The 24,924-nt window shown below is 39.0% G+C and overlaps 1 protein-coding gene across 1 annotated transcript in view; it reads right to left on the reverse strand.

Moving 5' to 3' along the window:
• The window catches only part of ABCA12 (ATP binding cassette subfamily A member 12), a 172,242-nt gene that overhangs the window by 30,455 nt on the left and 116,863 nt on the right, over positions 1–24,924 (reverse strand). The window contains exons 23-36 of the mRNA XM_036254540.1: positions 24,060–24,174; positions 16,427–16,756; positions 15,296–15,365; positions 15,073–15,207; positions 14,073–14,219; positions 12,722–12,908; positions 10,493–10,711; positions 9,184–9,380; positions 8,357–8,517; positions 6,767–7,003; positions 6,062–6,212; positions 3,565–3,817; positions 2,890–2,976; positions 2,008–2,101 (exon numbers count right to left, since the gene is read on the reverse strand). Of these exons, the coding sequence (XP_036110433.1) occupies positions 2,008–2,101; positions 2,890–2,976; positions 3,565–3,817; positions 6,062–6,212; positions 6,767–7,003; positions 8,357–8,517; positions 9,184–9,380; positions 10,493–10,711; positions 12,722–12,908; positions 14,073–14,219; positions 15,073–15,207; positions 15,296–15,365; positions 16,427–16,756; positions 24,060–24,174 (2,383 nt within the window). The remainder of the gene's footprint in view (positions 1–2,007; positions 2,102–2,889; positions 2,977–3,564; positions 3,818–6,061; positions 6,213–6,766; positions 7,004–8,356; positions 8,518–9,183; positions 9,381–10,492; positions 10,712–12,721; positions 12,909–14,072; positions 14,220–15,072; positions 15,208–15,295; positions 15,366–16,426; positions 16,757–24,059; positions 24,175–24,924) is intronic.

The following is a 24,924-nucleotide window of genomic DNA, read 5'->3' on the forward strand; positions in this document are numbered from 1 at the left end:
CCCCCTACCTTGAGGCTAGTACCACACGTGTGTAACCAAGAGCACAGGGCTGCAGGCTGTTCTAAAGGAAGGAGGCTGAATTCCACTTCACATCAAGTGGTGTCAACCTGAAGACCCCATTCTAGATGCCACTGGTTTCACAAATCAAAAGATCCCTTATATTTGCTGTGTAACATTTTAGCTTTGGTTTTTATTGAATTATATTATAAATACAGAAAAGCATCCATATTAAAAAGTTTACTGCTTGATGAATTGATAAACCGAACCCGGGTAACCAGTACCTGGGTCAGGGAAGGAGAACAACGCTAGGAACCCAGAAGCCCCCTCATCTACTCCTTCCAGGCACTGCCACCTAGAAAGTCATTGGCACAGGAGACTTCTGCCTGTTTTTGTATTTTACGTAAATGGAATCAATGAAAAGTACTCTCTTGTATTTGGCTTTTTTAACTCATCCTTTGTTTCTGAGACTCTTTCAATATGAGGCGTCATTGCAGATCGATCATTCCCATTTTGTTGTGTAGAGAATTCCATTTGGAAACATATTTCGTGTGATTTATCCACTCTACTGTGGGTGGGGATTTGGGTGGCTAGTATGAATAACATTGCTATAAATATCCTAGTATATGTCTCTTGGTGAGCCTATTCACATTTCTGGTGGGAGTTACTGATCTCATACTGTATGTACATCTTCAACATTAGTGAACACCTTAAAAAACTGTTTACACAGCCCTGGATGGTTTGGCTCAGCGGTTAGAGTGTTGGCCTGCGGTCCAGAGAGACCCGGGTTCTGTTTCCACTAAGGGCACGTACCTTGGTTGCAGTTTGTCCCTGGCCCTGGTTGGTCGTGCGGGAGGCAGCCACTTGATGTGTCCCTTTCACGTCGATGTTTCTCTCTCTCTCCCCCTCCTACTCTATCTGAACAAAATATCGAAAAATGTCCTCGGGTGAGGATAAAAAAATAAAAATAACCTGTTTATGCAAATTTAAATTCCCATCAGAAGGGTATCAGGTTGAAAAATTTTAAATCACCTGGTTTTTTTTTTTTTAATTAAGAAATGTGTCCACATTCCAATTTTAAATACTATTAGCTAAATTTTACTGTGAACTAAACACAATACACAAAAAATTTCAGAACTAAGGTAGATTAGAGGAGGGACTAGCACAATCTGAGTACTGGGTAAGAGTAACATTTAAATACGCAAGCATTCCAAAAGATGCCCTATTAAATCCCAGCTTTTACTGTTAGTAACTGTCTTACGTGAAAACACAGAAAATAGGTTGCATTTACCGAAAACACTTTCATTCTAACATATTGTACAAAGACAGTTCAGGGTACAGTCACATGACACTCTGAAGGAAATATCACCAGATTCCTCCCCATGGGAAAGTCAGCTGACAACACCACAATTCTCAGAGACCCACAGTGCTCTCTTCAACTGTCTTTAATTTCCCCCGTGACTTTGCTTTTCTTAAAAGTTTATTGAATTGATAGGCTGAAGGTATATACCCATAGAATACAAACAAGGTAAGTAATAATCGGACACTTTTTCAGTGTTTCTTTCGGGACACGGATTTTTCTCGCGTTCTGGAAGTGTTGCTGGGAGACATGTGGGTTCTGCTCGGGACTTCCATATCACGGGCTTCCCAGGGGACCCTCCAGTGGCAGTCTCACTGTGTTTCCAAATATGACATTTATGGTGCCATTTTGTTGTATGAAATATAGAGCTTTCTGGTTAGAACTGAACTGAAACCAAAAATCCATCTTCGCTTAGTTTCCATGAAGACCGTCCAAGAACTACCTACCCTCGGAAATTTGTCCTGAGACGGATTTACAACGGTGACCTGACGTTCAAAGCCAGTATTTCCGAGCTGCCCAGGTCTGCATCTCTGAGCGACTTGCCTCCATAAAAGGAAATCATTCTGACTCTGGTAACCTAGATAGATCTTTCAAGTCTTGCTCTTCGTTCCTTTCTTTTCCCCACTTCACTAAAACTGAACCCGTCTCACCTGGACATTATCTGAGCAGGAACAAACTCCGAAGTTAGTGATACGTTCTCCACTGGTGTTCCATTTTCCCAGGCTGTTTTTTTCTAAACAACTTCTGCAAGTACAAATGATATCGAAGTGAGGTTTGTGTGCATTCTCATGTGTGTGCAGCAGCTCAGAAGAGAGTATCTGCCATTAAATTCAGGTCCTGTATAATATACTGGTTTTTTACTACGTGAGTGTACCTGGCACTACCATTTTTAGGGAATCTGACATTTTGGGGGGAGTTGAGAGAGAGAGTACTTAGTAATTAAACAGTGTTAAAATCAAAGCTCATTGAATTGTCTTAATAGGGCAGGAAGGGGCTTTTTGACTCCTTTCTTCTCTTGGTTCTTTTCATTTTCTCTCCAGACAGGAAGGGGAGCTTTAGCAAAACGATGCATTAACGTCAGGTTTACATGTGTTGTGTACTATCCTGGAAGTTTAAATAAGCAACACAACATAGTGCAAAAGCATGGGATTGGAGTCAAGACTTGGGTCTCAGCTTTAGCTACAAAACTTCCTACCTAAATCTCTTTAGACAAGAATCTTAGTCCCTACAAGCCCCAGTTTCTTCATCTTAAAAATTGGATTAATAATTCATAGGACTGTTGTGGTTGTTAACTGAAAATATGTACACAAAAGAACTTTACAAGTTATAAATAATCTAATGTTTATTATTACAGCATAGCCAGGAAAGGAACAAAAGGAGGTAGATAATATCCATTAAACACATTTCTATCAGCATACTGCCCTCCTCCAGCCAAATAATATACACCCACCCTCTCACACACCCTCACACACATGCACACACTTGCACACACACAAAGTGGAATGTTGAAGAAAAGAACAAGAACCACTTACCTGTCACTGACATTCAAACACATGTTGTCGATGCCAGGAAACGTCCACAGTGCTGAGACCAGTGCGTCTGTGCTTGGGTTAGAATTCCTGTAACATTAAAGGATAGAAACACACTCATGGTTTCTTCACTAGTCTCCCATATTAACCCCATGCTCATGAATAATTTGAGGACATGAAATAGGCTCTCTATGGGACTGCTGTCTTCACAATCTAAGACTTAATCACAGAGAAAAAAAGAGTCACAGAAAAAATAAACACACATCTCTGTTTGGCTGCCTTATTATTCTCCTGATTGTCACATGCATTCACTGATCACATACTATATTCTACAGCACTATATTCTACAGAATCCTGACATTATTCTTCAACTTGTGAGACCAATAAAGAGTTATTTGCTATATATCATCATAGATCGGGAAGTCGTTCCTAACCTGACTCTCTTGATTAGAGTCTGGTCATTATAGATAAAGATCTACCATAACTTTATTTTTAGGCAAACACAGAAATTCTTAAATGTTATATGTTGGCAATGGAAGTGTCAAAATCCTTTGACAGAATTAGGTACAGTGGCTCCTACGTTCCGATTCTGCAGGATTTCACTGCATTTGTTCAGGGACAACTGTAGCTCCGGAAGCAACGTGGAAATCTCTTCTTAGGCAGAGGAAGGAAACTTACGCGTAGAAGGCTGTCTGCTCAGAGGTACCGTAAAGAGATGGAGAGATCTGGATCTCCGGGTAACTGTTGCTGGAGTTCTTCAGCGTGCCCAGGCCCATGGCAGTTGTGACAAAGACAATGGGAAGGATGACCTGAGCAATGAACCCTTTCCAGTTCCTGCGGGTGTGGTGGAACCTCTTGACCAGGATGGCCATGATCTTCTTCAGAAACAGTCCGAAGCCATCCAGTCTCTCTCCTCTTGTCAAGATTTTGTCTGAAAAAGAGATTTCGTGTGATTCCGGAAAGTCCTGATAAATCAAGTAGCAAAGTTACTTCAAAAACAATGGCTAGAGGATGTCATGTGATGTGGTGGGAAAGCTAATATTTGAAAGACTTGGCTTTTAGGTTCAACTTTTTATTTATCAGCGTCTGGCCCGAGGCTCCCCGTGTCACTGAGCGCCACGTAGAAGTGCTTTAAAAATTATAAATCACTGTACACAAAATATCATTAGTCATGTACCCAGTAGCTTTGCATGTCAGAGATGTTTAGAATTTTATAAATGGATAGTGTCCCCAATTTCCAGTCTCAATGCAGGCGCGGTACGTCTTAGGAACCACTAGCACTGAAGAGAGAGCTTCTATCAAGAGGTTGAATTTGAAGGAGGTAAATAGAAACCGAATATCAGCCTCGTCTAAGAACTCATTCCTACTGTGGGAAATGTGGAGACAATACGTCTCAGTGGGTCTCATTCTTAATGTGAAGACCAATGACTTCACCTTAAATGTGGGAAAAGGAAAATACTCTCCTCCAAAGTATAATTCTAGTTCAAACACTTATTCATTACATTCTCTTTAGAAATTTGGAGTAATTATACGGCATTTCAAAACTCCATTTTTACCAATAGAGTCTCAAAAAGAGCATTTATTAAGCAAAATGCCTGCCCTCCTCCCTCTGAAATGCTCTTCAGGTGTCGAGGAAAACTCCATGGCTTCTCAGAGTAACAGCAGCTGTGGAGGGCCACAAACTCCTTCCTCCTTAGTGCTTTCTCACTGGTAATCTCAGCAAGACCCCCCAAAACTAGGTTCACATATAACATTCTCTCCTAAGGCCCGCTGCCAAGCAAGCATGTGATAAGATGACGGTATCCGTCAACTCTGTGGATATTTTTAATTATTCATCACAACTTCTGCAGCACAAAAAAATCATGATCTTCATTTAGCTGATAAGGAAAAAAAAATACAAAGCTGCTTAATTTAAAATGAACTCCAATTAAACAGAGTGAACAAGTTTAAATGAAAACTCATATCTCTGCAAAGGGGAATTGCAGAAGGAGCTGAATATTTTAAGTTAATTAGTATGCTTTTCTGTTTCTTGAGAAATTACATGTGGATGACTTACAGGTGTATCAAATGGAGCAAATGCACTTTTTACAAGATAATGTCAATGGCGGGTACATTTTGACGGAAGAGTTTCAAATTATGAGACAAATGCAGAGACGAACACAAAATATTTACTTCCTGAAGCAGATGACCACTTTCAAAGTCCTCAGTTCCGTGGACAATTATACTCCCCAAAAGATGATAAAGGGGAGTATGGCAGAGGACAAAAGAGACTCCCAAGTTCCAGAATTATACAAACATTAAGAGATTGCCTTTTCTGAGTTTTAGAGCCGGGCAAATGTTTAATGAAAAGTCCTGTTCCTAGAGATTTTTATCAATTTAAGCAAACGGTTAAAATGACGACTCCCTAATTTATATATCATTTTACTACATGCTTCCTTAAATAGTGTTTCCAGATGGATAGATTGTCAGAAAGGGAATAACAGAAGAAAAGTTATTTTCAAAAGAGCTCATTCCTCAAAGTCATGTCAAAAAACACAATTTTTCAAACACGTATTGTGTGAAAACACTGGGAGGAGGGGCCTTTTATTTTAGAGTCACAGCTATTGCTATGACTCCAGATTCATCAATTCAGGGACCCTCCTCCAAAACCATCTTCTCAGTGCCTGGATTTTCTCAGCACCGAATGTTCAGAGAGGTAGGGAGGTTCAACGTGTTTTCCAAGGAAGTTCCATAAAGAGTGAAGACAGATTTTAACCCGTTGAACACAAATCTGAGACTGTAGTAAGTCACATCTTGAAAACCACTGCTGGTGGGTGGAGGAATACTTATCCCTGGCCTGACAATGAAGTTCTTTTACATTCTTCAACATCTTTTTTGAAATGGCCAGTTTGACTCGGTTAAATAAATATTTTTATATTAAAAAGAGAAAGCTAACAATGAAGGGGGCGCGGGAGCGGAAGGAGGGTGTGTCAATGAGGAAAAAATGAGAAACATCTGTAACAAAAATAAATTAACTAAAATTGTAAAGAAAAAAGAGCACGTTAATATTTCCTTAATCGTTTTGAATTGAGAAAGAAAATTCAAAATTGAGCTTATAAAATCCAAAATCTGTCATGTGATTTTATCATTTATGTCATTTACTGAAATTAAGCAAAATATTTGATTAGATTTATACCATCTCTGTCTGTGAAATTGCTGCTGCTCACAGATAAATCATCAGGAGTTGAGATGCCATTGGTACTGGAACTTCCAATTTTCTTTTGTGTTAAATGCTCAAGACTCATATCAGTATTTTTGTGTGACTCTTTGTTCAAGTTCAGAAAGACCTAGAAAGAAAAGACAGAACACTTCATTAACATAAAACACATAAAACTTTTCTAGTTTCTAGGCTCAACTTTGATTTTGAATTTTTATCCCATCAATTGAGACGAATAAGTGTGACTTTAATTGAAAATATCTGTATGTAAAAGATAACAATTGTCTAATTGGAACATGTTTTTGTTTTTTTTTCCCTCAGAAGTCAGTATTACATAAGAATTATATTAAGATAATTTTCAGATTTTATGACATGTTCATTTAAAAGTATTTCTTTTCGGCCCGGCTGGTGTTGCTCAGTGGTTGAGCATTGACTCATGAACCAAGAGGTCACCAGTTCGATTCCCGGTCAGGGCACATGCCCAGGTTGTGGGCCAAATCCCCAGTGGGGGGCATGCAGGAGGTGGCCAATCAATGTTTCTATCTCTCTCTCCCTCTCTAAAATCAATGAAGAAAAAAACATAAAATAAAAATAAGATATTTATTTTCTTTTGTAAAAAACTGTACATATTTATTTTAAGAGAACAGCAGGTTATATCAGCTTTAAGAAATGTGCAGGTGGTACCTCCTCCACGGTGGTATCTGAAATGCCATAGCACCCGATGTTGAGGTCACCCATGCCATTGTCCAGCGCTCTCAGGAGTGACAGATAGGCCCCTGAGACTTTGGTGCTAAATGGAGGAAGCACATAAACAAGCTCCCCCCCGATGTCCTCCTTCAGGTATGCTTCAGGGAGGTGTGATCGGATCATCGCTGTCACTGCCATCGTATCACATACTGTGCTTGCGTTTAGATTTGGACTCTGGGGACAAAAACAGCAGTTAAGCACGCCCTTGTCTTACACTGCAGTGTCCAAGGGCTCTCATCAGAAGGGGGTGAGTTCCTTTCAGTTACCACAGACCTGAGTAGATCTCACACCACTTCTTCAGTGACTCTTTGTGCCACTAGGGGTCCCTATAGTCGTATGTAAATAACTATTGTACTGGCTCCATTCTGCACCTCACCCTGTCCGTTCTGCACCCTCTTCTCCATCCTCCGTGTCACTTGAAACCACAGTCTCTTTTCTGTTAGAGTGCTTCGGGCTCAGGCGCGGCCCCTCCTCCGGGCCCCTGCAACTGTTTCTTTGTCCCCAGACAGTGACATGCCTCGTTCTCTCCCCAGCTCTACCTCTTGGCTCAAACGTCACCTTCTCAGAGACCCTTTCTCTTACCACCCTACTTAAAATGGCACCATTTAGTATTCCCTATTTCCCTTCTTCTGCTTTATTTCTACCCATAGGATTTGTCACCTACTAATGAACTAAATGATACACGTATTAATGGTATCATATGAATTCCCCACACTCCATTGGAATATAAACTCCATGATTACAGGGATTTTAAAATCATCAGTTTACTCCAATAGCCTCAATGCCTAGAACAGTGTCCTGGGCACATGATATGGCATAACACACGTTTAATACAAACAATTTTAATGCATTAATAAATATAATAATAAACTACTTTTTATGTTATGGAAGTCACATCAGGATGCTTAGATAAATAATTGATAGTGATCAAAACCTGACTGATAGCATATACACGTTGCACGATTTGGTAAATCATAGGCTATTTTAGGCAGCACAGGGATCCTTAGCATTTTTGGTCTTCAAAGATGTAAAAGAAAAGCATCATTGGTCTGCACAAATTGGTGTCCACATTGCCACCGATCGGAAATTGAATATATGATGGCTTATTCTCTTCATTTGCCTTGGCTAGAACAGAAAATCTACCTTTTCACCTTATAGGATGAAATGCTGGGGGATAAAAGGCTGATCCTTCATCAGTAACCTGAGGCGATCAATCATTTTTTTACCTAGCACAATGGTTCTCACTGTGTGATCCCAGACCAGCAGCTTCAGCATCACCTGGGACCTAGTCAGAAATGGAGTAAATTCTGAAGCCTCATTCCAGACCTATGGAATCAGACTTTTGGGGCTCAACGTCTGGGTTTCCTTAGACCTCCAGGAGTCCTGATGCTTGCATTTGAAAAAATGATGAACCGAACATATTAAGAGTGAATTCTTGCAATCAATAAAGTGGGAGAGATTCTTCCTCTGTTTCATACAAGATCAACCTGCGACCCCATAATAAGGTATATTTCCTTTCCCACCAACCTTTTTCTTGGTGAGCGTGAGGTGGTACCCGTCCCCGAAGGCCTCCTTGAGGTAGAAGGGTGATCCGCAGCAGCGCAGCCCCCCTTGCTCCAGGAAGGCGATGCGGTCACTCAGCACTTCAGCCTCGTCCAAGTGGTGTGTCGACAGGATGATTGTTCTGGCTTGAAAATGCAGAGGAATACAACCGAGAATGAAAAATGAAAATACAGTTCCCAAAATATACAGAGTTAGCACAAATAAATCCTGTGATGTATGAGAAGACTCACATTTTATGAGCCACCAGAAAAACTGACCAGGAGGAGCTCCCAAAAGGGTCAAAGAGAAATTTGGAAGTGTTTCTAAATATTTGAGGGTTTCTCTCTCTCTTTCCCATCCTCCCTTTCTGTCCCCTCCTCTGCCTTTCATCACTATGAAGCAGCAGTAATTTTAAAGGCTTTTTGAATATTCCTCTCTGATTAATCCTCTCCACTCTGATTGCTCTTTGCTTCACATCCTGTTAGCACTTATTTAGTCTGTTTTCAGTTTATTTTCATTTGTGTATGTTTGGTATCTCTAATTAGATTCTAAGCTCCTTTAGGCAGAACTTGGAACTTCTATTGGATTTGCATGCTCTCAAAAAGGCCAGTTAAGTATTTAACTCACAGTGGCCACTACATTGACATTAACCCACTGACCCAGAGATTGAGCTGGGAGAAGTCCTTGGAAAAGGAAGAGCACGTGTGAGTCCTTTCGTGAAGATCATAAACAGAAAATGCTTCAGTATTCTTGTATCCCCAAAAGCAAACATAGGACTACTGGGTGGAGAAGGTATAAGAAGGTACTCATACCAGCTTTGTTCTTGGATATAACATCCCATATACTTCGGCGAGAACATGGGTCAACCCCAGTGGATGGTTCGTCCAAAATGACCACCCTTGATCCACCAATGAGAGCTATGGATATGGATAACTTCCTCTTCATGCCTCCTGACAATGTTCCAACTCTCTTGTGACGATGGCTATACAGTCCAGTATCTTTTAAAGTCCTTAAAAAAATAATGCATGTGGTTATTTTTTTACGGATAGAACATTTGAATATTGAAAAAACAAAAAATACCGTGATAGATAGTCACTAAACAACCATTATGTGCTCAGCAAGGTGCAATCAACTATTGAAAATTCATGACATAATTTTCTATTATTTATCATCTAGTTGGAGGTATAAAATTAATGTTCAGGAAACAACACAAGGAAATATATGACTCATTATTGTATTCACTCATTTGACAAATATTTATAGAGTGTCTGACCTTTTTATGCCAGACTGTGTTTTAGATCCTGGGGGGAAAGAAGTAAGCAGATACTGTTCCTACTCATAAAGAGATCACTTCTAGTGTGTGTGTGTCAGGAAGGATGCAGAGAAAACCCAAGTAAGTTCCCAGGTAAATGTGTAATACGCCACGTGGTGATAAGTGCAACAAAAAATAAATACAGCAGGGCACGTGAGATAAATAGTGCCTGGGGCATGCTGTTTTAGGCACTGAGGTGATATGTAGCGGTCACCTCAGAAGGCGACATTTCATCGGAGGAGTAAGTCACAAATAGCTGTTTGGGAAAAGCTGCTCTAAGTAGAGGAAGCAGCAAGTGTGCAACAGGCTAGTCGTGCCTTGAGCGGAGTGCATGTTGGGAGAAGAGAAAAAATGAGTTGGAAGTGAGCCTGGGGTCAGGCCCAGCGGGGCCCCCTAGGCTTGGGTCAGGACATTACCGAGTTTCACACTGAGTGTGGTGAGAAGACGCTGGAGGGTTTGCTCTCGGGATGGCACACTCTGATCTGCAGCCCACAGCGGTCACCCTGGCTGCTCTATGGAGAACAGACTATCTAAAGGAGAGGAGAAGCTGGCGGTCCCGTGAGGAGGCTTGGACCAGTAGGGTAGCCGTGGAGATTAGGAACAGAGGACTCGGGGCAATATGGGAGCCAGAGTTGAAGAGGTTTAAACAATTCTTGTGTATGACGTTCAATGTGCTCGACAGCAGAGAAGTGAACACACGAAAACTCAACGGGTCTGTGAGAAAAGGTTTCCTGTTGGTATTATTCCCACAGCTCTCTTCTGTCTGAGAGGAGTTACCAGCCCATATCCTCATTCCCGCCGGGCCTGACCTTTTCACCTCCTCGTGCAGCTGCTTTTTGGTCCAGTGGGGGGCCTTGATGGAGCCGTACAAGAGAAGGTGCTCCTTGGTGGTGAGGTAGCTGAACAGGACGTCATGCTGCATGCAGACCCCCATGCTCTTCCTCACGCCGTGTGGGTCCCTCTTGATGTCTTTCCCGTAGACAAAGATGGTGCCGGCGGAGGTCCCGAACAGCCCCGTCAGCATGGATCTGGAGATCCAGCAAAAAGAAAGTAGGTGTGAGCCACGCACTGAAGCTCGAGTTTAGAAATAAATACATCTCAGTTGTTAGCAAAAAAAAAGTTAACAGTCTATCTCCTTAGGTAAGAATGAAAATAGTATTATATGGGAATAAAAAATAATTATTTTTAAGCTTTTAATAATTTAGAGTGTCGCCTACAGACTCCACAATGGTGATGACGACAATGGTGGAGTGGTGGCGGTGACAGGGACAGACACGGTTGGACTTCTTCATTGCCAGTACCCTCTCTCCTCCGCACACCTGTGCACTTCCGTGGCTTCAGATAGGATTGGTAGGTTGTTAGTTCCCAAATTTAGATGGCTAGCCCAGCTCTCATCACTCAGTTCCTGGCTTGTTTTATGCACCCAACAGGCAACTCTGCTTCTCCAGGAGATACCTTCCAGGGTCCTCCACCTCAACGTGCTGAAAACTGAACTTAGGATCTTTGAACTCAGACCCCTGCCTCTATGACGTTACCTCCTTCACCATAGAGTGCACGCACACAGTGGCTGCACTAGCCTCAGATCCTGTTGTTTTTGCATCCTCCTCCTATTTTAGTTTCGTAACTCCACCCACATCTTTCCGTGTCTGCTGCCACCGTCACCACCTGCTCATGGCTGCTGCAGGCTTCCCGTGCCACGTCCTCATGCGCTTTGCCCCCGGGCCCTCTCTCCGCTCTGTGAGTAGAATATACTCCTTGCCACCTTTTAGATGGTTAGTAAACTGGGAAATTATTTAATATGCATTTTCTTCACTAAATTGTAAACTCCATGAGGTCAGGGAAAGGATCTGTTTGCTCACCACTCTGTCTCAGTACCCAGCTAGTGCTAGGAACTTCAGTGACCACTGCGGATTAAATAGGGAACCGACACAATAAGCAATCCCTCCCATAAAAACACACATAGCATACTTCATTCTTCATATGAAAGGTTCGCATTCAGAAGAATAAGATGTTGACGTTCTGTATCTTTTTTCCTCATTGGCTTCTTAGTGCCTGTTAGAAAATCTTGCTTTTCAAGCATTCTATTCACACTCGAAAGCCAACTCTGAATTTAAACCGGTCATGTAACACGGTTGTATATTCACTCATTTTATGACCTTCCTTTGTGCCCTTTTATTTACAAAATAAGTTAATTTGAATATGCTTTGGCAGTCAGTGAATTTGCTCATGATAACAGTAAGTAGGATATCCAGTAACTGACACTTTTTCTCAAATAAGGGTGAGAGCTGACTCCCAGTTAAGCAACGCGGAGCACGGCAGTGCAAAACAACAACAAAATCAAAACAATGTCACTTTTGAAACATGTGAAACTCTTCCCCATTCGGACACAGGAAGAAGCTAGTTAAGTGAAGAGTGAGCAAGAACAGCCCATGTATCACTTCTGTCCTTTGCTATCTGTCTCTGAGAGCTGGCGACTCTTCAGCTTCTTTCTAAATCAAGGTGAGCGTCCCTGGGAAGGAACAGCTGGGGCTGACTGTGTTTATATCAGAGCATGTAAACTCAGGCTTACACGTGATGGAAATACAAATGAGATAGAAATACAAATAAGTGAAACAGACTGGGCACATGAGATGGTATGCGCTGGTAGAAACCAGAGATAAACCAGAAAGCTCATGTTCCCTTTATGAGGAAAATCACTAATATGCCCCAACCAATTGTCCCAACCCAAGACTGTGGACTCAATGTTGCCAAGCCTTCCTTTTATCTAAGAGATGCCAATAATATTTTTTTAAATTATAAAATACCCCTATTTTTAAATATTGGCACTGAATTAAAAAGTCTAAGTGCTGGGTGGGCCAACACCAGGGGGAACCAGCGGATACACCCGTCTAGTGGGCGTGATCTGGGCTATGCTCACAGTTCAAGATCTCTGGGTTAGACTCCATTCTTCAGTGTGCAAGTTGAATCCTCTTATGAAAGAGATCAGAAAATATAAAGTAATATGCTTCCTTGACAATAAGTGTTAAAAAACAACATACATGGTAGTAGTTTTCCCAGCTCCATTGGGCCCCAGCAATGAAGTAATATGCCCTTCATAGAAGTTCAGATTGAGGTTATCAACCGCAATTTTTGAGCCATAGATCTTCGTGACTCCATGCAGGGCAACCCCGACTGTGAGATCTTTAGGTTCAGGCTCAATGTTGGAAGAAAACATGTATTCAGGACCTGGAGAAAAAGCAAGAGAAGAGTTGTAAGCTCATCAAGAAAGAACACACAAAGTTAGACTTTTTCTTAATTAGAATTATAGTCCTCTCCATAGGACTGTTTCCAGTCCTCTGGAAACAGCCCTGGCCAGTTTGGCTCAGAGGTTAGAGCATCGGCCCGTAGACCAGAGAGTCCCGGCTTTGGTTACTGCTAAGGGCACATACCTAGGTTGCAGTCTGTCCCCGGCCCCAGTTAGGGTCGTGTGGGTGGCAACCACTTAATGTGTTTCTCTCACATCAATGTCTCTCTTCCTCTCTCTCTCCTTCCTGCTCTATCTGAAGATAAATACAAAATTGTTCTCTGGTGAGGATAAAAAAAAATAATAATAATTCTGGAAACAAAGATCTATTAGCCTCCTCACTTGGTTAAAGAATAAATAAGAGTGTGGAACCTCATTCTCTAAGGTTTATATGGTCCTTTTCTGTTAGAAAATGTAGTCCCAGAAAACAGTATTATTATACTGAATTCTGTTTTATTCAACAGAGTGCAAATATTCAAACAACAAGTCTAAGGCTTGGTTTGCTGATTGGATAGTTGATACTAACTTATGAAAGAAATGTCTATAAGCTGTGATTTTACAGTGACAAGGCTGCTCATTAGCTCAGATCTGTGGTTTATAGAATCCAGTTCATTAATTGCTCTCTACATCTCCTTCAGGCATCCAAGAGGACCACTTACATAGGTTATCTTCATAAAGATGACACTACTAACCCAATGTCAGTAAGACATGAACTTTAAGCTGTTTGTCCAGTGTTGGCTATGAGTTATGCTAAACTATCCGTGCTTGTTACTTGGTTACTTTTTATGACTTATGACAGATGGTTGTAGTTAGGGGTGCAGACTGTGGCCAAAGAACAAAATTTTTCTCTGTGTGAGTCTAACTGGACCAAAAAGGATCAGCAGTCTTGGACTAATTAGTGCCATATGCTAACCAACTGAGTTAATGAGCCCAGAAAAAGCCACAATTGAATCTGCCTAAGAGTCCAAACAGATATGTATGGATATAGTCACCCATGGTGAAAAGAATAATTTTGCCATTAAAACAACATAATTAAAATCACTAGTCATGTAAATTTTACATCACTTCTCTCGTAATAGTGCATGTTGTTGACCTACTTGTCTTACTGGCAGATGGGTTGGTGTTCTGCATCATGATATTAGTAAACATAAGGCCATTGCTTTTCTCATGCTTCACCTCTGCACATCCGAATCGCTCCTTCCAATAGGAAGGAAGGATTGGAAAGTACCATGGGGCTGCCATGCCATATGTACCTGTAATAAAAATGTATTAAGAAAAATAACTATCCATTGATGGTTAACATGTTTAGCATTAGAAATTAAACAACAGATTACTATGTATGGTTCAGGAAGTAGTTTCATTTTTCTATACTATATAAAACTAAATAGTGGTCTTGGTTTTCAAAGTAAAACAAAAAAGATAGCTTTTCTTTTATTCTTTCCTTTTTGAGCAGCTTTATTGGGGTATGACGATATGCCATCACATTTACTCACTGTAAGTATAGAGTCAAAAGACTTCTAGTAAATTTATAAAGTTGTGTAACCATCACCACAATCTACATACTAGAACATTCCTATACCTTCATTTGCAGATAATCCCTGCTCCCATCAAGTCCCAGGCAATTGCTGATCTTATTTCTATACGTACATATGTGCCTTTTATAAACATTTTATATAAATAGAATAATACCCTTGTATTCATTTACAGCATAAGAAAAATGTATAAATATAAATACGGTTTAATGGAAACATGCCTAAGTACATTGGAAATGATGACCACTTGAGAACTGGGAGAACCCAACTAGTGATTCTCCACTGGAATTTGGTCAATTCTCCTTAGAACTAAGGGACTTGGCTTTTGCCTTATACTCTTATTTGGAAAGACTAGATTCCTTGCTTCTTGATTCACTCTATCCTGTAAAGAAACACCAGAGAAGAAACTCCCTAGTGCATTATCTCATCCTGAAAATTTTAGGTTAATTTTGGAATTTAAGTACTTATTTTTGGAGATTATATATGGCAAATCAAATATTAGAAAATATATATTAGCTGATTTATAATGGTGGCAACCATAAAAAGCAGGTATCTGTAGGAAGTATGTTCGTACCTGGGAAAACATTCCTGACATACCAAGCAATAAGGAAATAAATAAAAGAGTCAGCTAGAATTAGACAGCATAGCCAGCCAAAGGAGGTAGTGTCATCCTGAACGGGGGAACTGTACATATTTTCCCACTGAAGACCTGCAAAGTGAACACATATATTAGTTCGTGCATGAGACGTATTGCAGTTGTGTAAGATAAAATCCACTTTTAAAGACAGCGAGCCTACCGATGCCCTGCTCCTCGTACCGCGCGATGTACTGACTTGCATAGCTGAATGCCGTTGGCGACAGAAAGCTCTGTGAAGAGAACAAACAGCAATGAGAGGTCTGCAGATTTCATACATGTCACCCAGAGGGATCTCCACACACCTAAAGCGTTGGCCATATGTAGATAAAATCACATGTAAAAATACAGAGGTCCTTTACCCAGCATGCCCCAGTTCTGAAAGGAGAGAAGAGGGGACAGCAGAAAACAAAAGCAGGAAAATTATAACTTGGAAAAGATTTGTCGGAAACCCCAAACACATATCTAAACTTATTACATGTTGCTCAGAAGTTTACAAAATAAGCAATAAAGTAATGCAAGGTTAATACTAAAATCAGATGAAATGTTAGGGGCCAAACGATGTTTTTACTCCATAAATAGATTTCAGGTCATAAAAGTATTATGTGAATAAACTAAAATATCAATCGATTGAATACTTATTATTGCAACAAATTAAAATTTCAAATTTTGTTTAAGCCCCAAGTGGTCAAAGTTAGATGAAAGTTATTCGTCACCTTCTATTTCTTTCTGGAAAGCTGAGTTTTAATATAACTCTCAATAAAGAGGTTTACTTCCACTTTCCAAACTTCATAGCCTTAATACTTTCACTAAAATTCTTAAATTAATTTAGTACTTTTGAATGAAAAGACAAAAAAGAATTCTAAATTGATTATATACTGTCAGTGCATTTGGTTTTATGACTATAAGTTATAGTGCATGTCATGAAAACCATCAAAATCATTCACACACGAGAATAATTCCAGTAATAGAGGCTTCAAAGTCAGAAATCTTGATGATCTTTAAAATTCGACATATTATTTTCTAACTGTTCTTTCTTCAGGAACTATTTCTTAACAGCATCAATTTATGGTTTTATAAACTGTGGGGAAAGTGTTTTCTTTTCATAGCCCCGTGCTTGTACGGTGCACACAATGTAGAAAGACTCACCATCACTAGGACAATGGAGCTTATTTTGCAATCACTGAACTTTTGAATTTAAATAAGTATACTTTCAGTTTGACCTTCTAAAACCAACCAAACAAAACGGTCCATTTTCTCACACATTGGCCATTCCATATGAGAGCTGACTCACCATGAATACTTTTACTACATAACTCAACTCATCGTCAACGGTGACCAGAACAATGAACGGGAAAAAGGCGATGATGTAGATGAGGCTTCCGATCAGAGCTGCAATGTTGGTGTTGTTAAAGAAGACACTGATGAGATAGCTCATGCCAATAACCGAGAAGCTGTAGTCCGAGAAATACAGGAACAGAATAAACCCGTTGGTTTTAGGAAGAATATTGCCAAACTTGAGTATAATGATGAGGATGACGATAGTAACCAGTAAAAATCCAACACTCTCTATCAGCCAGGCAAAAAAATGACTGCAGGAGTTCACACCCATCATCTTCATGTACTGTAAAGAGGAAAACGTGTTAGCTGCTGCTTAAGCTGATACATCTTCTCAAACAACAATTTTTCTGTACCATGAAAAATGCCTGTGAGACACTTCACACATATGAACTAGGTAGGCATCATAATGGTTTTCTTATGTCAAGTGTTTGTCCATGCCTGCTATGTGAAATTAATATGACCACTTATTCCAGCCCTTCTTACATTATATGCTCCCAGGCTACCCTAATATAATAAAATAATAAATGATTTAGATGGCAAAGTTTTTTTGTTGTTGTTGTTTTTTTTACAATTCTATTTTATAAGAGGTATCTAACTGATGTCTCTAGTTAAATTAGTTTAGAGTAGATTATCAAAATGTACATGTCCCTGAAGAATTTTTACAACATGAAAGTGACATTTGTGCAGTCATGAATATTTTCAGCTGGTGAAAAAACCAGTTTGTGTCAAATTCAATGGTGGAATTGATCTCATAAAACTACATAGTTTTTTTATTTTTATTTTTAGTAAAAAATTAGTGTTCATATTCCTAGGAGATATAAAACAGACCTGATTCCCATGAATTTAAAACACGAAAAAACTTGGAAGGGAGACTGTCTGTCTTTTGCCATACCTTCCCCATCTTTAAAATCACTGGCCATCTAGATCGGGTTTATTATCTTTGTTTTCCAAGAAGACATTCACACACTCAAAATGACCTCAGGCATCTAGATCATCCACATCTCCTTCACAGCTGATATTCTTTACTAGCTCAGTGGTACTCACAGAGGCCCAGGCTTTTCACCAAGGCTTGTGCGTTAACTCAAAAGGACTGTGAAGGATCGAAATTCCCCTGGACACATATAGTGTCTCGGGGAATGTGGATATCCTGTTTCTAGTTTCAACAATTCATAATTACTATTAAACTTCTGAATCCAATAGCTCATTAAAAAGAACCAGAAAAAAAAGAAAGAAATATTCCACTAACTTTACAATCCTCACCTTCTTAACTTGTCTAGAAAAAATATAGAAATGTACTCAAGCAAGAGAGCGAATTTTACTTTCTGCCTTTGCAACTTATCACATTTTGATAACTCTTCTGCTCCAAGTGTTACCATGGAAACAGCTACCTGACTGCCAACAGTTTAAGCGGTGAGCCTTAAGCTAATCACCACTGAGAAAAACTGACTTTTTTTCTTAACTTTGCCCTTTCCTCACCCTCTTTTCTCCCTACCACTCCTTCCCTCCCAGGCCCTATTGCCCTGTGTTGTAAAGATGCAACCTGTATTTTCATAAGAATGGAAGTGTGGGTCAAAGTAAAAATATCAGCACGGAGCGAAGATTCGCCAGGAAACTTTCCTCTAATTGCTACTTATCCATCAATGAAAACAAAATTACATTTTGGTGTAAAAAAGGACCTCATAGATCTGATTTTAAAAATTAATTTCCTGCACTCCAACCCATTTGAGAAAATGACTGTGTCGTGTTTCATGGTGACATTTTGGAGATACTCACCTATTCAAGTATGATCATGATATGTTAGTCTTTTATTTGCCTTTCTTGCTATTTGAATTTTGAGACTTTATTTTTCTTTCTTTCTTTATTTATTTTACTGAGTTTCTGCCTATTTGAATATAATTAAACGAGGAGTTATGGAACCCATGTAGCCACTCCAAAGCTGACATTCACCACCAAATTTTATGTGGTCTACACAAAAATATTTATTCTTCAATGCGTGTCAGTAGGAGACAATGTCAATATATTTCACAAAGTGGGTATAAAATATCTAGGGCACCATCTAGGACATGAAATAAAGCTGACTCCATGAGTATAAATGTGTTTTCCTTCCCTGATAATTGATAGCTGCAGTATAGCACATTTGTACATTGATAAAATTCTTCATTCATAGGCTTGTTAAAAGATAATTTGGCAACCCAAAGACCAGGACTAATGGTGTTTATCATCGTAATTTTGAAATTTTTGAGACTCAAGATCAGATTCCTATTCGTAAGAACTGGTATACGGTAGAGGCTGATTATTGCCTTTGACTGAAACAAATCAAGTTAGGTGCTTTCAAAAATATTCACCACTTAACATTCTAGCATGGAATTTCAGTGTTAAACTTCAGGATTCGGTGCCATGAGGAGAACAGCTGCTATTCATAAAGAGTCACAGTAATGAGAGCATGTAAGTCATCCATAAACTACCCAGACTCACTGCCAACTTTGCTCTAATAAACAAGACCAAACTTTCTGATGGAAGATGGCCCACAGAGAATGGTTGGCTATGCTTTCTTGGATGTCGTTAGTTCCTCCTCAAAGTCACAGATGTCAGGTGCCAGCTTTGTACGTGGAATCGCATGTCTGAAGCCTCCCAACCTGCCAGGGCAACTCATCAATACCTGATAACCTGCTGCTCAAGGAAAACCCTCTGGACGGTGGCCAAAGTCTACCCCAGTTTATGGCAGAAATTAATGAGAAGAAAGAGATTCTGTGAGGCTTTTCATAAATGTGTTGCCATTCAGGAGAAGCTTATGCACAGGGATTGGCATTAGTGCTATCAGGAAAAGAAATACTAAATATTCATATATCTACTTAACAGCAGTGTGCTCATTCAATTCAATAAGAATTTCAAGTACTAATTTCTAAAGAATAATATTTTCTACTTCAGTTCTAAAATTCTCTTAACAATAGATTACAGTGATACCTCGGTTCTCGAACATAATTCGTTCCAGGAGGATGGTCGAGAACCGAATTGTTCGAGAACCGAAGCAATGAAACCCAATAGGAAAGCGGACTCCACAAAGCGTGACTCTCTCTCTGCACTCACACTGATGACGCAAGCAAGGCGCGCTGGGCCGAATGAACGCCATTCGGCTCAACTCGGAAGTTCGAGTTCCAAATATTTGTTCGGATTCCGAGACAAAAGTTTCTCGAATCCTGATTTGGTCGAAAACCGAGGCGTTCGAGAACCGAGGTATCACTGTATTATACTTTTTGTAAGATGTGCAGGATGTTGTGATCATTACTTGAAATGTTCCAAATTTTGATTACTGGGATGGATAGTGTGTACCATAAAAGGTTGTCTAAAGTGAAGCACCAAAGGACTAAAAATCCTTGCACAGTTCTTGGTACTATCTCTGCAGTGGACAGATATTTTATTTAACCTATCTAAACTGAGAAAGAAAAACTCTAACTGAACATAAGCATTAAAATTACCACAAATGACTTATGTAAGATAAAACAGATAAAACTAACCCATACATCGAGAAAATAATATATATAATATGCACACACACATACATATATATAATGTGTGAAAAAGGACTCTTCCATGTATTGTAAAAGCAACTTTTATACAGCTTCAATATTTTGATTTTCCAAAGCAAGAAATATACATTATGCTGTTTCCTCAAAGAATTAAAAATGGAACTGCCATTTGACCCAGTGATCCCACTTCTAGGAATATATCCCAAGAAACTTGAAACATCAATCATAAAGAATATATGCACTCCTATGTGTTATCTAAAATCTGGAAACAGCCCAAGCGTCCATCAATAGGAGAGTGGATAAAGAAGCAGTGGTCCATGTACACAATGGAGTACTATGCAGCTGTGAGAAAGAAAGATCTCTTATCCTTTGAGACGACATGGAGGGACCTGGAGAGTATTATGCTAAGTGAAATAAGCCAGTCAGAGAAAGAAGAGTACTACAGGATCTCACTTATATTTATGGAATATAATGAACAAAATAAGTTGATGATCAAAGTAGAGACAGAGACATGTAAGTAGGGAACAGATTGACAAACCTCAGAGGGAAGGGGCTGTGGAGGGGGGGGGGCAGGAAGAAATAAATCAAAGAACTTCTATGCATATATGCATAACCAATGGACACAGTCAATAGTGTGGGGAAGGCAGGAGGGGGGTGGGAGCGGGCAGAAAAGGGTCAATGAGGGAAAAAAGGGGGGACATCTGTGATACTTTTAACAATGAAGATAAAAATTTTTAAAAAGATAAGGAAATAAAAAGTGTACCAATTGAAAAGGAAAAAAAATAAATAAATGAAAGGAAGAAATAAAGAACAAAACCCAATTGAAAAACATTTTGAAATTTTTTTTAAAAGAATGACAGTCTCAATTTCATCAATCAACTTATTTGTCATTAATATTTGTGCCAATTTCTTTATCAAGTTAAAGGAATTCACTGGAATTGTACCATAAGAAGGTCAAGAATTATTGATTTCATTGAAATAACAACTAACTTGGTTTTCTTGCCCAGATTTAAGAACAATTACAGAAGAAAAAGGTTATTGTTTTTTAACTTTATTTTTATTTATTTTTTTATCCTTGCCCAAGGACACATTTCCATTTTTTGTTCAGATAGAGTGGGAGAGAGAGAGAGGAAGAGAGAGAGAGAGAAACATTGATGTGAAAGGGACACACCGAGTGGCTGCCTCCTGCACAACCCAACAAAGGCCGGGGACAAACTGCAACCAAGGCCCGTGCCCCTAGCAGGAACCGAATCTGGGTCTCTCTGGACCACAGGCCAACGCTCCAACTGTTGAGCAAACTGGCCAGGGTTAACTTTTGTGATTTAATTTGGAATGAGAAGGAAGCAAAGAGTAGGTCGCCTTAGACCTTAACTAAATATACAAAATATGGTATTAAAAAGTGATTCTGAATCTCTAGTAACATAGGAGATTATTATCATCTTCAAAAGTCCTTAAGAGTTGATGCTACTAAATAAGATTGTGCGAGGGAGGTAGCTATGATGTGTGGAAAATATCTGATTGGAAGTCAAGACACTTGGGTCATAGCCAGATCTACTATAAACTAGCTCCACAGTTTTCAGCAAGTCAACTCTCACTTTCTGGGTTCAGCTTTTTTCTCTCTAGAGGGGAGGAGTGTAGTTTAGAACCGTGGGCAGCGAAGGGAGGCTGAGCAGGAGGCCCTGGGAACGTTCCACTCCTTCCTCACCCGCTTCCATTCAGCTCACAAATAGACTATATTTCCTTTGAATTCGGGACACCAACGATTTTAAGATGTCTCATTATTTTACATGCAACAAGAAAGAAAAATCACTGCCAAATAAATGATGACACCCTATCAAATGTATCCCAATTTCAGAGGCTTTAAAATGTGAAGAAAAAAGTCATTACCCTGGCACTGATGAAATATGGTTAATTGAATGCCTCCTATGTTCTGGCAGCGAGAGAGCTCCATTATGGAAATACAGTGCTGAGTGAAGTCTTAATGATAACACTCAGAAAGTTTAAGGGATTGGGCCCAAGTGAATATGAACTAAAAGACTCAAAGCCTAATCTCCTGATTCCAAGTTCACTGATCTTTCATTATATGACTTTGACACTCAAGATCAGTGGTTAAGTTTTGAAATTATATGCCTGAAAAATGAAGACACAGAGCTACCAAACAGAAACTGGGTCATTGTTAAAAATGTCTTTCATGTCTTAAAGTGAGAAAAGACACTTTATTATGCTTTGATATATTTTTTTTTTTGGTGACATATATAGATGTACTTCGAAAGTATCATCTTTAAACATAAAATAATACAGTATGTGCATTTTATAACTTATATGGGTATACATATCATGTATATATGTATATGTACACACAGCACATATTTACTGTGTGTTTCTACCACAAATAATATTTTTAAGGTAGATATCTATTTTGAAGTAGAAAAGAACCTAGTTTTCTACTTCAAAGTTTTCCATTAATCTTTGAAGATTCACTTCTGAGTACCAGGAATCTGAGAGAAAAATATAAGGTAGGAACTTGGAACCAAAATTATGGTGCAAGGCATTAAGAAGCCATTGTACACAGACCTCATACGACAGGGCTCAAACCAGTTGATAAAACATTCACCAACTTGTAACTGAAGTGTAAAAATGCAGCTGTGAGGATCAACCAGAATTTAAACAGAAAACGTAAGAAATTTCTGTTTAAACTGGAGGACAACCTTGGAAGCCTATGCTGAACTAACAAAAATATGAAGCCATAATTTGTACCTTGTAAGGAGAAATAATCAATTGCCTAGTAAGTCTGAAAAGTACAAGTGGATTAACAGGTTACTCTAACCTCATTATTTCAGATTGTCAGCCAAAACTTGCAATAATTATTGTACCCCAGTTTTGTAATGTTTCTGCTTTCTCTTCACCCATGACTGTAAGAATGGACTCTTTACATGATAAGTGGAGAAAATATTCATTCCAATACAATCAAAAAATCACACAATGCTTTTTCATAAATTCTAGAAGGAAGTAAGAAATTTTGGATTTGGGGATAATGAGAAAGAATATGTTCAAGAAGAGATCATGTTTTCCCTTGTAGCTACTGTCTTCCATTGTTATATTTTTAACCTAATCAGTAGCATAACATGAAATTCTTAGTCTATGAATCATGAGTTAGGGGAGGTAGAGGAGAAGAATTGAGAAAGACAAGTTATACTGGAAAGAATTTGTTTCTTAACAGCTGAAACAAGCCAAATGTATGTGTTGTGACTGTGTCTGTCTATATCTACAGTTGACCCCTTGAGCAACACGGGCTTGAATCTCAAGGATCCACTTACATGCACATTTTTTTTCAATAAATATAAAGTCAGTCGTCTGTATCACTGGGTTTCACATCCCTAGATTCAACAAACTGTGGGTCAAAATGAGTATTTTGATCCATGGTTGAGAATCTGAGGGTGAGGAGGGTTGACTGTATCACTGAACTATGACATTTTAAATAAGGAACTTGAACAGCTGTGGATTTGAATATCTCTGGGGGTCCTGGAATCAACACCCTGTGGATACCAAGGGATGACTGAAGTTTTGGGGGAATCAAGTCATATGCAGATTTTTCAACTGTGCAGGGGTCACTACTCCTAATCTCCATGTTATTCAAGGGTCAAGTGTATATCTACACCTATATTTATATCATCATTTGAACTCATTTAGTACTGTGCCAATACTTTTCTTGCTTTAATAGTATTATTGATATTATTTAAACTTCCTCTGTTAGACCTTAAGTCTTATAAGTAACTCTTTGGGCAAAAATTACTCTTAGGATCATTAATTGTACTTAGACTATATTCAGAATTATTCTGATTTTGTTTTTTTTAGAAACACTTAAAAAATAACATTTGTGTATTTTTCGGGAAAACCAAATACTGCCTTATCAGCTGCCTTTATGCTGCAGAGAATATATTTCTAATTCACAATGTGTGGCTCCAGCTTTCTGAATTTGTGTAGGTATGATGAAAATTACAGCATTTAGTTACCGTACAAATATAACTTATTCATAACAAGAAGAGTTTTTCAACGTACCTCATGAAGCCGGAGGTCTTTCTCATAAACAAGCTTTTTTACAAAAGCGGCTATAAACACAACCCAGGCAACCATGAGCACAATTGGAAGAGAATAAGAGACACTGGTTAGGAAGCTGTAAAAAAGCAAAAACAAACAAAAAGAAAAATCCAGTGACCAAAATGAATGCCACATTTGTGGATAGCAATGTATAAAGAACACACTCCTTCTTGCACTTAAATTATACTGCATTTTTGAAATTGAGAATAACCATTAATATTACTCCCCTTTTTATGAAATGTGAAGCTAGACAATAGTAGGCCCATAGTTTTCTTGCTCTAATGTTGCAAGAACAAAAATACAGCTCTGGATTGTTAGATAAAATTGTCATATTGTTTAAAGTGTGTCTGAGTATGTCTTGTCCGGGAAAATAATTATTATATAGATATAATTGCAGGGTCCAAAACCCTTCTGCCTAAACCAAATTCTTATCTAAAAGTCAGATTTAAAATTAGATGATAATTGGTTTATCTAGCTAAAATCTGTATCTTTCTAAATTACTGTATTTATCTACTCTTCAGAAGCTCATAGTGATTATTAAACTAAATTTTCCAAAATAAGGTAAAATAAAACTCAAAGCATTCAATTTAAAATATAGACAAAGAACGTGGATTTCTCAAAATAATGCTTCAGGAGATTTTACATAAACAGTACAGAAAGGTCTTTTCTGGTAACATGCTAACTAGTGGGTCACAGAACAACCTCATCAGGACACACCTATGTTCCTGACTGTCCTGCCCATGATACCTGAACGCTCCAGTGCTGTGTTTCTCAAAGTTGAACGCTGATCAGAATCACCAAAAGGGCTTACTGAAACACTGATTTC

Source organism: Molossus molossus, unplaced genomic scaffold (assembly GCF_014108415.1).
Source record: "Molossus molossus isolate mMolMol1 unplaced genomic scaffold, mMolMol1.p scaffold_m16_p_11, whole genome shotgun sequence".
NCBI lineage: Eukaryota > Metazoa > Chordata > Mammalia > Chiroptera > Molossidae > Molossus > Molossus molossus.